Source organism: Chlorocebus sabaeus, chromosome 16, assembly GCF_047675955.1.
Source record: "Chlorocebus sabaeus isolate Y175 chromosome 16, mChlSab1.0.hap1, whole genome shotgun sequence".
Classification (NCBI taxonomy): domain Eukaryota; kingdom Metazoa; phylum Chordata; class Mammalia; order Primates; family Cercopithecidae; genus Chlorocebus; species Chlorocebus sabaeus.
This window is the reverse complement of record NC_132919.1, coordinates 51,117,165-51,130,784: the sequence shown is the minus strand read 5'-3', so window position 1 is coordinate 51,130,784 and position 13,620 is coordinate 51,117,165. Positions and strand designations below refer to the sequence as shown.

Here is a 13,620-nt window from a genome sequence, read left to right as displayed (position 1 = left end):
GGCACTCTTTGTCTCTGTCACATGCACACATATGCACTCTCCAGCCCAGGGAAAAAGTTAACCCTGCTTATTTATGTACCCAGTGCCTGCCAAGGCTCTCCTTGCTTTTATTGCTGCTGCTTGTGAGATAGGACCAGCTCCCTGCAGCTGATTCCACTCTCCACCAGCTTCTGCAACCTCAGGCTTAGCACTTTCACGTATTCCAGGGCTGGGAGGAAGGAGGAAGTTGGAGGAGAGTTGAATTCCAGCCATATCTGAGTGTCAGCTTTGCTTGAGGAGTCAGGAGACCAAAGGAAGGTGCTGGGCAAAGAGAAGCACCTCGTCCCTGGCTCTTGGGCTGCACTGGCATCTGGGATCCACAGCAAGACCTCTGATCAATGTGTCAGCCAGTCTCTGTCCTCTTGCCCTCATCCAAAATGGCAGATTGGTGCTCTGTTCTTGGGGCGCTTCCAGTGAGAATCCACTGACAGCAGTGAAAATCAGCACATGAAGTCATGTTTTTAGGATGGCCCCAGGCTCGACCCCTGGCTCAGAGTGTATTTGCAGTGTGCACAGGCTTGTGCTGCAGCAGCTGGACTGGCAGAGTCTGGGAGCCTTGTCCCCAGCCCTCCTCGGCACTGTGTTCTTTACAGTAACTTGAAACTCCAGGCAGAGATCAAAGCACCTTATCTACTAAGCAAACATTAACCCAGCCTGGGCAGAGGAGAAGGGGCTGGCCTTGCGAAGCCAGCCCGGGCAGCTCAGCAGTGGGTTAGCAGGCCTGCACACAGTAGGTGCCCAGTAAGTGCTTGCTGAGTGTTTTTGGTGGTTTGTTCATTCTTTCTCTTCGTCCTGCCCCACCCTGCCTGCCTGCTCTTTGCTTATTGTATGATCCTTTTCATGAGGGAGTGTTTTGAAGAGCAGACAGAATCTTAACAACAAATAGCACATTGTCCCAGCGAGCCAAAGCAAGACTGCAGTGCCCGGGTGGCCCGAGGCTGCGGGGTGGCCCGAGGCTGCGGGGAAGGGGCTGGAGAGAGCAAGGCCTGCCCACCGCGGCAGATCTCTGAGGAAATTGTCCCCTGGGGGTTGTGGTTCTTCCCACCAGAACGGGCCTTTTGTTCTCAGGAATGAGGTGGGCTAAGAGAGAGTTGATTTGTTTATTTTTAAAAGATCCTCAGCTGATAACGGTAGTATGTATCATTTATGCACAAGGCCATTTTGTTTACTTTGCGACCCAAAACTTAGGGAACCCTGAATTCTGTTTCTCCTGTAGCCTAGGCAGGTTAGCCGTAGATGAGACGGGTGGCACCAAGCACCTCTTAGTTTCCAAAGTCTTGCAAGTATTTTAGAGACATATCCAGTGGTGGCTGGAGCTGGTTTAGAGACATGCAGTGGTGGCTGCAGTTGGCTCACGTGGTGAGCCTATTGTGTACGTCTCTTCCCAGCCCTGGGTTCAGTGACTTTACCTTGGTAGCTTGAAATTGGCCATGGCAGAAGAATTTACACCACAAGAAATGGCAAATGCCATAGATCATGGTGCATCCCCACTTTCTCCATCCTCACACCCAGCTAGTGATTAAACATTTACCAGCACACTGCTGACTCTTCCTTAAAAGTTAACCATTGTGGGCCAGGCATAGTGGCTCATACCCATAATCCCAGCACTTTAGGAGGCCAAGGCGGGAAGATGGCTTGATCCAACAGTTCAAGATCAGCCTGGGTAACATAACGAGACCCCATCTTTACAAAAACTTTTAAGATTAGCCAGGCATGGTGTCATGCACCTGTAGTCCTAGCTACTTGGGAAGCTGAGATGAGTTCGAGGTTGCAGTGAGCTATCATTGTACCACTACACTCTAGCCTGGGTTACAGGCTAAAAGCCCCATCTCTATTTCATTTTCTGTATTTTATTTTCCTTTTTGAGACAGAGTCTCACTCTGTCACCCAGGCTGGAGTATAGTGGCGCAATCTTGGCTCACTGCAGCCACCACCTTCGGGTTCAAGCAGTTCTCATTCCTCGGCCTCGCGAGTAGCTGGGTTTACAGGCGTGCATCACCCTGCCAGTTGATTTTTTTTTTTTGTAGAGACAGGGTTTCGCCATGTTGGCCAGGCTGGTCTAGAACACCTGACCTCAAATGATCTGCCCATCTCAGCTTCCCAAAACGTTGGGAGTATAGGTGCGAGCCACCACACCCAGCTGACCCCGTCTCTTTAAAAAAAAAAAAAAGGGGGGGGGAAGTTAATTACTGTATACATTTATACCCTCTGTCTGAACTTTTCTTCTCCCAAGCTGGTACATGGCCCACCCCTTCTGGTCATTCACTCTCAGCTGAGATGACACCTCACAGAGGCCACATCTGAACACTCAGTTGTACTGTTTTCATAGTGTTTATCCCTACCTGATAACATTTTATGTGCTTATTTTTTTTGTCCATGTCTGTCCCTTGTTCTGATCCCCACCTACAGAATTTTTCCTTCTTCTCTCAATAGCCTCCTTTTCTGAAAGAGTTCGGAACATGTCGCCTGATGAAATCAAGATCCCGCCAGAACCCCCTGGCAGATGTTCAAATCACTTACAAGTAAGCATGAGGCTTGGCTACTGAGGTCGGAAGATTAGATAGCCTGGGTTATGTGTTTGGTTTGGTCTTAACCTTAAGAGACCATGGCAGGGAAAGGGACTGAGGTTTCTATAAAAGAAACTGACAGGTGGGAAGGATCCTGCAGTCCTCTTTACCTCCTATTAGCCTCATCTCAGGAGGTGGCTCCTACACCCACCACCATGTCCCCTGGTGCTGCTCCAGCAGGGCGGCCCTGGCTTGCCCTCAGTGAGGTCCTAAGCAGAGACAGAGAAAAGAACATAACCTTTTCTCTGCAGCCCTGCTGGGCCAATGGGAGCTTCTGAGAAAGAGCTTTGCTAAGAAACTGAGGAACCCTCAGAATGTAAAATAAATTACAGAAATGAAAAAATCACAAGCATTTATATATATACATTTTTCTATGCTAATCTATTTCTAAAATGCTGATTCAGTAGCTTCTTGCTTGACAGAATGTGCAGCACTGACAGGAGGTTTTCAAATCCCAAGGAGTTGAAGCTTTTGTGCAGTTACACTCCCTGGGGGACATCTGGGGTTCAGCCCGTGGCTCTCCTTGTCCCTCTGTGGGTTCCCTTGTGATGAACAATAGAACAGGCACCCAAGGCTGCACAATCATGGCTCCTGGGCCACCTGCTTCACCTTTGATCCTGGAGCTTCCACTGGGGGCCTCTGGCTGCACAGCAAGCCTGTGACACCACCCTAACGGATGGATGACTAATGGGACCTGAGGCTAAGGAATGCAGCAAGCTGGGGGAGGGCCAGAGTCAGAACTGGGGGTGCAGGGCAGATTATCTTCCCTTCCTGGAAGTCTCCTCCCATTGCTGAGTCGTCTCCCCACCACCGCCCTCCAGAATCACGTCACCCTCCATGCCAGACAACCAGACAGCAAGCTCCAGCCTGTAAGGACAACTCCAGCAACCCGCCAGGCAGAGACGACTGGCGCACAGCCTGCAGTGCCGAATGTGCCTCCTCTTTAGACCCTCCTGATGGTGGAAACCATGGCATTTGAGCAAACATTTTAGTTCATCTGGGGTGGTAGAACTGATCTTACAGCCCAGGAGACGCAGCCAAGTCATCTGTATGACATGGGTTCTCCTCAAGTTGCTGAGCCTTCTATATATGGCTCCCTCCATGACCCTGGAGGAGATAGCTTGGAGGACAGAAGTTCTTCAGTCTCGGCGATTATATCACAGACCTCCCTCTGCGGTTCAGCTCTTGCTCTGGCCAGTCTCGGTAGAAAGATTTGGCCTCTAAGGATCACCCCTCCTGACATGTCCTAAACGCTGTCACCTGGGCCCTCCAGGCCTGCCCGCCCGCTTTGCTGGCACAGTGCCTCAGGTGTTTCCCTTCTGGAGAATCTCTGTTTAAGCCCCACTGCAGGGGGAGGCTGCAGGTAGATCTTGCCCTGGACCAGTGCCCGCCTTCCTGGCTGAGACTGCTCTTTCCAGAGGTGGCTCTGGTGTCTTGGCCCTCTTCATTGGCACTGGGCCATGCTGATGCCATCTACTTTGGGCATCATGTCCATGGGCTGGGGAGGACCCCCCTTCCTGAGGACGCCTGTGGCACTGGCCGCAGTAGGTCAGCCTGCATCCCCCCTGGTGGTTCTTCACTCTCCCACTGAGAGCCAGACATGACCTGTGGGGAATTTGGGTGAGAGAGAAACAGTTAACCCTTGATACCCTCGATAAGCCAGCGCAGACCAGCCACCTTGCGCCTCCCTGTAAAAGACACATTCTAAAAAGTTTACAAGACCGAATCCAAAGAACTATTCCTGCCTCCCATCAAAAGGCCATAGCCCTTCCAAAGTCTCCTGTGGTTCACAGTTCTGCTGAGGACTTGACCTCATGTTAAAATTTAAAACCAGGATTCATTCCCTGCGTATCAACACCAGTACCCTACACCCCTTCGGATGATTCTGGAACTGATTAACCAGTTGGGGCTTTGTTCATTATTTTCTCCGTGGCTCCTCTGCTGTGATCTTTTCACCGCTCACTATACTGTCATCAGAGAGCATCAGGAAACCTCAGCAGTGAAAGCAGCCTGGTCTTGGTTTATCTTACTTGTGTGCAATTCTGGGCAAAAGGTAGGGTGGAAAAAGAGAATAGGTTAATTTTTTGTTTCGTTTTGTGCTTTTGAGAGAGTCTCACTCTGTTACCAGGCTGGAGTGCAGTGGCATGATCTCAGCTCACTGCAACGTCCACCTCCCAGGTTCAAGCGATTCTCCTGCCTCAGCCTCCCAAGTAGCTGGGATCACAGGCGCACCCCACCACACCCAGCTAATGTTGTTTGTGTTTTTAGTAGAGACGGGGTTTAATGTTGGCCAGGATGGTCTCAATCTCTAGACCTTGTGATCCACCCACCTCAGCCTCCGAAAGTGCTGGGATTACAGGCGTGAGCCACCGCACCCAGCTGAGAATAGGTTAAATTCTCCGCCTCCTGGGTTCACGCCATTCTCCCGCCTCAGCCTCCCAAGTATCTGGGACTACAGGTGCCTGCCACCATGCCCGGCTAATTTTCTGTGTTTTTAGTAGAGATGGGGTTTCACTGTGTTAGCCAGGATGTTCTCGATCTCCTGACCTCGTGATCCACCTGCCTTGGCCTCTCAAAGTGCTGGGATTATGGGCATGAGCCACCGCGCCCGGCCAAGAATAGGTTAAATTTTAACATGAGGTCAAGTTGGGCTTTGCGTGGCTCTGGAGCCTCACGTTCGTGCTTCACACATAGCTGGTGACCGGGGGCTGGGATGGTGGAGGGGTGGGCTTCTGTCATACACCCCTCTGCTCCTCTTCCATAGGACAAGATCCAGAAGCTTTATGAACGAAAAATAAAGGAGGGAATGGATATGAACTACATTATCCAAAGAAAGAAAGAATTTCGGAACCCCAGGTAAGTTTCCCTTGAGCCTGCAGAGTTTATTGAGTTATTAATGTTGGATTAAGGATGAAGACGTCCCCAAGGAGGTGGTGAGGAAAAGCCCTGAGCCCAAACCATCACCCAGACTTGTCATTACACTGAGCGCCTGCTGGACACAGCAGACTATGCTAACCCAGCCAGAGGCTTGCCATTTAAGATCCTGACAAAACACAAAGCAATCCATACCGAGACCTAGACGGGGATGAGAGAGACCTGGCTGAGTTCTCGTCCCTGCTCTAAGCCTAAAGCACATGACCTCTCAAGGCCCCTGTCCTCATGGAAGGAATTGGACTAGACAATTACTATAGGTTCAGCTTCCAACTCTAAAAAGCTGATTTTTGCATATAGGTGAGAGGTCTTAGGACCAGAGCTATGTCTGGTCTTATTCCATTTAATGCTCAAGCTAGTGACTTATGGGGGAAAGAGCATGGCCCTTGTGTGGGCCTGAGTGTGGTGAGCCCAACCCAGCCATGCAGACTGAAGGTCAGTGGGACAAAACTCAGTCATCACTTTGATCCCATGCTCCTCCCGGCCCTTAGTTAACAGGTCCATCTCCCTGGGAGGGTGTAGGGCCATCAGGAAGCTTGCTTAGAGCAGCTGAGCTGGATTTAAAGGTTTTGAAGGTTTTGTGTCAGCCCCAGGAGCTGGATGGTTCAGGTCCCATGCAGGGACGTGGACTTGTGCCTGCTCAACGCCTGTGCTGTTTTTTCAGCATCTACGAGAAGCTGATCCAGTTCTGTGCCATTGACGAGCTTGGCACCAACTACCCAAAGGTACGTCTGGCACACAGAGCTGGAGGGTGATGGGGACACCCGGGGTCCTGTGCTTCTTCCATGGGGTTTGACCTGCAGCCACAGAAGGGTCCATGTAGTGGCACTGCTAGTTGAAAGCACAGTCCCCATGTCTTGTGTTTGAGTCCCTGTTGTTCTGAAATAGTCCAATAAAGAGATTCCAGTGGCCAACCTGGTGTCTGGCCCCTGACTGGTGGGGACATGTGCGGACCTGCTGCTCTTGGGGGTCACTGGATGGGAGCTGCGTGCTCCCGTGTTCTTCAGCACTTGCCAGCTGCCCCTTGGCTAGAGACCAGGGATGACACCCAAGCCCCAGGTAAGGGGACCCCAGACCAGGAAGCTCTGTGGAAAGACTCAGGCAAGGAATTTGGGTTTCTGAGTCATTTGTCATCTGATGGTTCCTACTAACTGCAACTTTCGCCTTTCCCTTTGCAGGATATGTTTGATCCCCATGGCTGGTCTGAGGACTCCTACTATGAGGCATTAGGTAGCCTTTCATCCCTCCTCCCATATACCTCGTCCGCCCACCCAACTGTCCCTTTATCCAGTCAGTTGGTTATCCAGGCAACACATATTTCAAGGTTTCCTCTACGTCAGGCCATGTTCAAGGGGCTGGGTACAGGCCTGAATGAGACAGACCCACCCCTGCCTTAAGAGGCTTATGCCACAGCAAAGAAGATGCCAGTAATGCATCACGCCAGTAATGCCAGCATCGATGAAGTGTTGGTGATGACGGAGTTGCTGGGTATAGGGGAGCTTTGGCAAGCAGGGTCATCTAATCTGGCCAAAGGGATGGGAAGGTCTCACTGACAAAACTGTGTTCCAGCTGAGGTTTGAAGAGGCAGAGGGGCCAGGCAGGTGCAGGCAGAATGTTCCGAGGCCAGTGAGAGGGTGGCTTATTCTTAAGGTACCAGTTTGGGAGAACTGGGAGGAATGTCAAAGGGCCCAAACCCCTAGACCATAGGTCTTGAGCCTGCAGCCCATGGCCCAGATCTTGGCCTGTAGAGGTGCTTTGTTTGGCCTTCATGAATGTTACTGTCTTTTAATTTGAATTCATTGCCAACATTTTACATAATAATCTCTGATTCCAGCTTCTCTCAGTCAGTAGCAAGGTAGTCCCCATTGGGCCTGTGTTTCCATGTGCGGCAGTCCACAGGAACTCAGGAGTAGCTGACCCTTCCAGACACAGACGCGGGGCATGCAGCCCTCCAGTCTGGAGCTGAAGGCCCCTGCCCTACGCCAAGCAAGGGCTGGCTTCATTTTGCCTAGCACGAAGAACACTGAGCCCAGGAAGACCTTTAGCCCACTGAAAAGAACGCAGGGATCAGAGTCGGCTCCCTCAGCCCAGAGCTGCTCAGGGGCCACCTTTGTAACAGCTTCTCTTGTCTTCATAGCCAAGGCCCAGAAGATTGAGATGGACAAATTGGAAAAGGCCAAAAAGGAGCGAACGAAAGTAAGTGATGGCAGACCTCCTAGATGGAAAAGGCAGATGTGAAGTACATGGGTCCTGCTGGCTGAGCCCAGAGGTTGTCCAGACTGCCCCCCACCCTGGCCCCATGTCAGTGCACAGGCCCTGCTCTGGGTTTGCGGTGCTCGCCTGCTGCCTTGCCCTTGGAGTCTTGCTTGCTGCGTTGTGACCCCCTTCCTCCCCTCAATTGCAGAACCTTGGGGGGCTTTGTCTTATTTCGGGTCGTGGGTGCCCTCTGTGGCCTGAAGGGAGGGAAGTAATTCCCTAAGAGAATGCCGGGCCCAGCTTGCTCTGCTCAGTGAGTTTCTTGGCCTCCAGAGCTGCCCTCGGTGGCCCGCCTGGGTGCTACCTATTAGGTCCCATGTTAGGGCCCTGAGCACCACTTGTTACCCAGCAGTGTGGTCTGGGTTCTTCAGGGAGCATCAGTTTGGCTGTGAGACCAAAGTGTTATCTCTGGGCCTTGTTCCCTTTGTGACCAGTCTCGGAGCCAGGCATCAGGACACCAGCTCCTCCCACGTCTGGCTCGGCCTGACCATCCTCAAGCAGCTGCGGCCTCCAGACTGCTTCCCTCACCCCAGGCAGAGGAGCTGTGGGGCCTGGGCATGTTGGTGGCCCTCTGGAGTCACTGGCTGCTGGGCCAGGAACGTGGGAGCTGGTGCAAGGGGATAATCGGGGTTTCTCATTCTTAACCCTTGATTGAATCTCCCTTCTCTCTCTTTCCCTCTCCCTTCCAAACCCCAGGCTTGTTGCAGGGACGTGTCTGCAGCGCCTGGGGACCGGAGCTGTCCTTCCCCTGTGCGGGCGGGCGCCGCCTCCTCCTGGGTGTGAGGAGGAGGGGCCTGGCCAAACGGTTCTGGGCATGTGAGGTGGGGCGGTGGGCCGGGGGTGCCGGGCATGTGCAGAGACCTGGTGATGCCGGGAGGGATCCAGTACTGTTTGGAAAGTTCTTTTAAGAGTGAAAAGCCCCTTTGGGTTCTTCTTAGACACCTCGCCCTCCCCCAGATGGTCAGAGCAGAGTTCATTTCCAATGCCTCTTTTGTGTAGTGCCAAGCTCCTGTCCCCCAGGAGCTGACGGATGGCAAAAGGCTATGGACACCCAGCTTTGCCCGGCCTTATTCTCTTCCCTCTCCCTCTCCAGATTGAGTTTGTGACGGGCACCAAGAAAGGCACCACGACCAACGCCACAGCCACCACCACTACCACCGCCAGCACAGCTGTTGCAGGTAGATTGCAGAGCTGCCCTGCCTCCCTGCCTCCTGCCACACACACGGAGCCAGTGCCTCCCTGGCTAGTTTGGGCAACGGACAACACAGGATCTAGGCCTAGGCTCAGCCTTGCTCTTTTCTAAGCAAGGACTTTGAGAACCAGCTTTGGAGTCTGGGGGGGGGCCCCTTCGGTTTCTGCTCCCTAGGCCCCTGCTGGCCTGCAGGGGAAGGGAAAGAGAGCACTGCTCATTAGTGGATCGTGATCCTGACTTCTGCTTTATCTCCAGATGCTCAGAAGAGAAAGAGCAAGTGGGACTCGGCTATCCCAGTGACGACGATAGCCCAGCCCACCATCCTCACCACCACAGCCACCCTGCCAGCTGTCGTCACGGTCACCACCAGCGCCAGCGGCTCCAAGACCACCGTCATCTCTGCTGTGGGCACCATTGTGAAGAAGGCCAAGCAGTGACCTGAGGGGCCACCCTAGAACTCGAAAGGACTGTGCAGCCCAGTGACCACTGCCCAGTGGGAGGCGCCACTTTGTATATATCAGGATTGGGACTTACTCCCCTGATGCCACCTGAGAGGAGCTTCTATGTGGCATTCCAGACAGAAGGACAGGCAGCACAGGAGCCAGGTGCTGTGGACAGGGTCTGTCCACGCACCACCTGGGGTCTGCTGCCCATTAAAAGTGCCGTTTTCTTACCTCTTGGCATCTCAGATGCACTGGCCTCTCCTGCATTCTGTTTGCAGGCAAATGCTTCAGCTCACATGTCCCCCCATCTTGGTTGGGACTACTGCCTCAGGGTTGACGATAGGGTGATGGAGGCCTGGGACGCCGTTCAGAGGGGTGGCCCAAGAAGTCACCGTTGTTACCCGTGTACGCCTCTGGACATGGACAGGCGGGACCCCCCAAGCTCCACATTCGCTCCATGTGCCGCCTTGATCCCAAAACCCAGCCAGTTTTTGGGTGATGGTGGAGCTGTGCTCCCTTGGGTGCACTTGAGCACTCCCCAGTCCAGATCACTTCTTGGACACACCCAGGCTTTTGAAGTCAAGCCAGTTTCCAGAAGGGCTGGGGTGAGATCCTGACCTGTGCAGGGAGTAGGGAGGCGTCACCGCCTGGCCAGGGCTGCCCCAGTCCCTCCGTGCCCCGTGAGCGCAGCCAGCCAGGAGCTGAGCAGCGGGGGGAGATGAATCACCTCCTGCCCTGGCCAGGCGGCAGCTCATTGTTTACGGGCAAGCCCTGCTCCTGGGAGGGCTCCTGCCACCCCACCCTTCCTGTGTGTGTTATCTCTGCCCCACAGCAGCCCCTGGGCAGCGCCAGTGGCCACTGGGCTCCCCCCAGGGCTGAAACGGGTTTCCCAGACCGGGAGTCCAGAGGAGACTGTTTATCCTTTGTGACCTTTGGCGACTCTCCACTGGAGCGGAAGAGCTGTGTGTCAAAAGAAGGAAGCCGGGCTGTGAAGGGCCGCGTTGCTTTCAGTCGGTGGGCAGAGGTTTAGAAAGGTGGTTCTGAAATTGCACCTGGTACTCTTGTGGGACCTGAGGAATATAAGGAACTCTGTGCATGAGGTTTCAAAAATAAAAATTGAGTCCACTCCCCCCATACACACACTTGGCCACTTCAGCAGGTCAGTTCTCAGCCCTTCCTTGATGGGGCTTTGAAGCTCTGGGGAGCAGAGCCGCTCCCTACTCATGCCCCAGAGGGGCTCTGAAAAGGCTTCCTGTGGCCTCCGACAAGGGCCCCTCATTAGCCAAGGACGCTGTGGGTGTTTTGTGGGAGGCACCATGGCGCTGCCGAAAGGGCAGTAGACGTGGAGCCGGCACCTCTGGCCAGATTCCGTTTAAAACCAGTTGAGTGGTCTCAAACCCTTACCTCTGTAAGCCTGTTTCTTGTCTGAAATCACGGTAATAAAGCATCGTAAGTTGGTTGGGAGGAACCAGAGGTGACATATGCAAAAGCTTTATAAACTGTAAAGTTCCTGCCAGTGTTTGTTGTTGGCTAAATCCAAGTTTTTTTTGGTGTAGACCGAGGAGAGAAGCAAACGGGCCTGTCTCCCGTCTCATGCTCTGTCAGGGAGGATGGGGTTTGGCAGGTCTTCCCCCTACCCGCTTTCCTCTGGGCAGCCCCGGCCCTGCCATTTATCTGTTCAGTTAAAGCAGTAATGACTGTCTCTTGCGGGGCCCCAGAGGTGGGGGGCCTGGAGGGTGAACACAGGCTGAGAGTTGGGCAGTCGCAGGCCAAAACTGCTGTCCCACTTAGCCTCGTGAGTTGGGTCAAAGTTTCTAATCCTTCTGGACTTTCATTTCCTCTTCTCTAAAATGGTGCTTGCCCACCTTAGTCCCATCAGGGATGGCCCAGAGGTGTGTGAACAGTTCCTGCTGTGGGTGGATGGCCCAGGCACTAGGGGCCAAGGTTGTTTCTGACCAGTGTGTGTCTGCTCACCGGAGAACAGTGTCCAAACTGAACTCTGTCCATGGCTCCTACTGTCCTCCCACTCACACACCCGCTACCTCTCCCTAGGGCTCTGATCTTGGGTGGGCCTCGGGATTCATTTAGCTCCGCACCTTGCACTTACAATACCCCAAGATGTGTCTCAGCTTTTTATAATCCCCTCCTGACTGCTGGACAGCAGGGTGCTCCATTCTCAGTGCTTGCAGCACCCCCTTGCTTTTAGGATCACACTTCACTGCCTTGTAGCCTCTGCCCACAAATGGGGATGAGACAGCTCATGTCTCCTAGTTCTTGCAAGCAGAAACAAAGCAGGCATAAATAACAGTGTGCCCCGGTGCCTGGCATGAGATAAGTACGCAGGTGATTCGGGGGATGGAGGGATGAAAGGAGAGGTGAGTTTGTTTATCTTCCGAAGGGGTGGTCTCTGCTCCTATGGTCACTGAAATGAAAGTTTCCAGCTCCTAACCCTGTGCTCACAGCATCACTCAAGCCACCTAGGGCTGGATTCTGAACGGCTGCTGTCACTTGGCACTGCCTTGACAATTTCTGAGGTTCGGTGATAGGTACAGGAGGGTTCAGTGTTTTTAATTTTGTATCTATTTGGAAAGCTCTATAATAAAGGATTTTTTAAGGGCTGCTGAGCCTGGCGTGGTGGCTCACGCCTGGAATCCCAACACTGGGAGGCTGAGGTGGGTGGATCACCTGAGGTCAGGAGTTTGAGACCAGCCTGGCCAACATGGCGAAACCCCATCTCTACTAAAAATACAAAAATTAGGCCGGGTGCGGTGGCTCACGCCTGTAATCACAGCATTTGGGAGGCCGAAACGGGCGGATCATGAGGTGGGGAAATCAAGACCATCCTGGCTAACATGGTGAAACCCTGTCTCTGCTAAAAATACAAAAAAAAATTAGCTGAGGCATGGTGGTGGGCGCCTGTAGTCCCAGCTACTCAGGAGGCTGAGGCAGGAGAATGGTGTGAACCCGGGAGGCGGAGCTTGCAGTGAGCCGAGATCTCGCCACTGCACTCCAGCCTGGGCGACAGAGCGAGACTCCGTCTCAAAAAAAAAAAAAGAAAAAAAAAGAAAAATTAGCCGGGCATGGTGGTGGGCGCCTGTAATCCCAGCTACTCAGGAGGCTGAGGCAGGAGAGTCACTGAGGCAGAGGTTGCAGTGAGCCTAGATGGCACCATTGCACTCCAACCTGGGCGACGAGCGAAACTCCCTCTCGGGCTGAGGGGGTTGGAGGGCTATTAAGCCACACAAAAAAGAACAAGGGGCCGGGTGCGGTGGTTCATGTCTGTAATCCTAGCACTTTGGGAGGCCGAGGTGGATGGATCACATGAGGTTGGGAGTTCAAGACCAGCCTGACCAACATAGTGAAACCCTGTCTCTACTAAATAATATTTTTTTAAAAACTACCTGGGCGTGGTGGTGCATGCCTGTAATCCCAGCTAGCTGGGAGGCTGAGGCAGGAGAACAACTTGAACCTGGGAGGCAGAGGTTGCAGTGAGCTGAGATTGTGCCATTGCTCTTCAACCTGGGCAACAAGAGCAAAAACTCCGTCCCAAAAAAAAAAAAAAGGGCCGGCGCAGTGGCTCACGCCTTTTAATTCCAGCACTTTGGGAGGCCAAGGCAGGCGGATCACAAGGTCAGGAATTCAAGACCAACCTGGCCAACATGGTGAAACCCCATCTCTACTAAAAATAAAAAAATTAGTTGGGCGTGATAGCAGACGCTTATAATCCCAGCTACTCAGGAGGCTGAGGCAGGAGAATTGCTTGAACCCGGGTGGCAGAGGTTGCAGTGAGCTGAGATCCGGCCACTGCACTCTAGCCTGGGCGACAGAGCGAGACTCTGTCTCAAAAAAAAAAAAAAAAGAAGGGAGGAAATACTATACAAAATAAAAAATAATTGGCTGGGCGTGGTGGCTCACGCCTGTAATCCCAACACTTTGGGAGGAGGCAGGCAGATCACTTGAGGCCAGGAGTTCGAGACCAGTCTGGCCAACATGGTGAAACCCCATCTCTACTAAAAATACAAAAATCAGCCAGTCATGGTGGTGCACACCTGTAGTCCCAGCTAGTTGGGAGGCTGAGGCAAGAGAATCGCTTGAACCTGGGAGGCAGAGATTGCAGTGAGCCAAGATCGTGCCACTACACTCCACCCTGGGCAACAGAGCGAGACTCTATCCAAAATAATAACAATTGCCA

The 13,620-nt window shown here is 53.0% G+C and overlaps 1 protein-coding gene across 4 annotated transcripts in view; it reads left to right on the top strand.

Annotated features, from left to right (window-relative positions):
- The window catches only part of SAP30BP (SAP30 binding protein), a 42,778-nt gene extending 31,882 nt beyond the window's left edge, over positions 1-10,896 (top strand). For 3 of the 4 annotated variants that reach the window (XM_008011745.3, XM_037993469.2, XM_073005021.1), the window contains 7 exons: positions 2,473-2,561; positions 5,371-5,462; positions 6,202-6,262; positions 6,716-6,767; positions 7,675-7,733; positions 8,887-8,971; positions 9,241-10,896. In XM_008011745.3, the coding sequence (XP_008009936.1) occupies positions 2,473-2,561; positions 5,371-5,462; positions 6,202-6,262; positions 6,716-6,767; positions 7,675-7,733; positions 8,887-8,971; positions 9,241-9,422 (620 nt within the window). In that variant the 3' untranslated portion in view covers positions 9,423-10,896. Of the gene's footprint in view, positions 1-2,472; positions 2,562-5,370; positions 5,463-6,201; positions 6,263-6,715; positions 6,768-7,674; positions 7,734-8,489; positions 8,573-8,886; positions 8,972-9,240 lie in introns of all 4 variants that reach the window. The other variant, XR_005238757.2, reaches the window with a different exon arrangement.
- Positions 10,897-13,620: the final 2,724 nt, after the last annotated feature.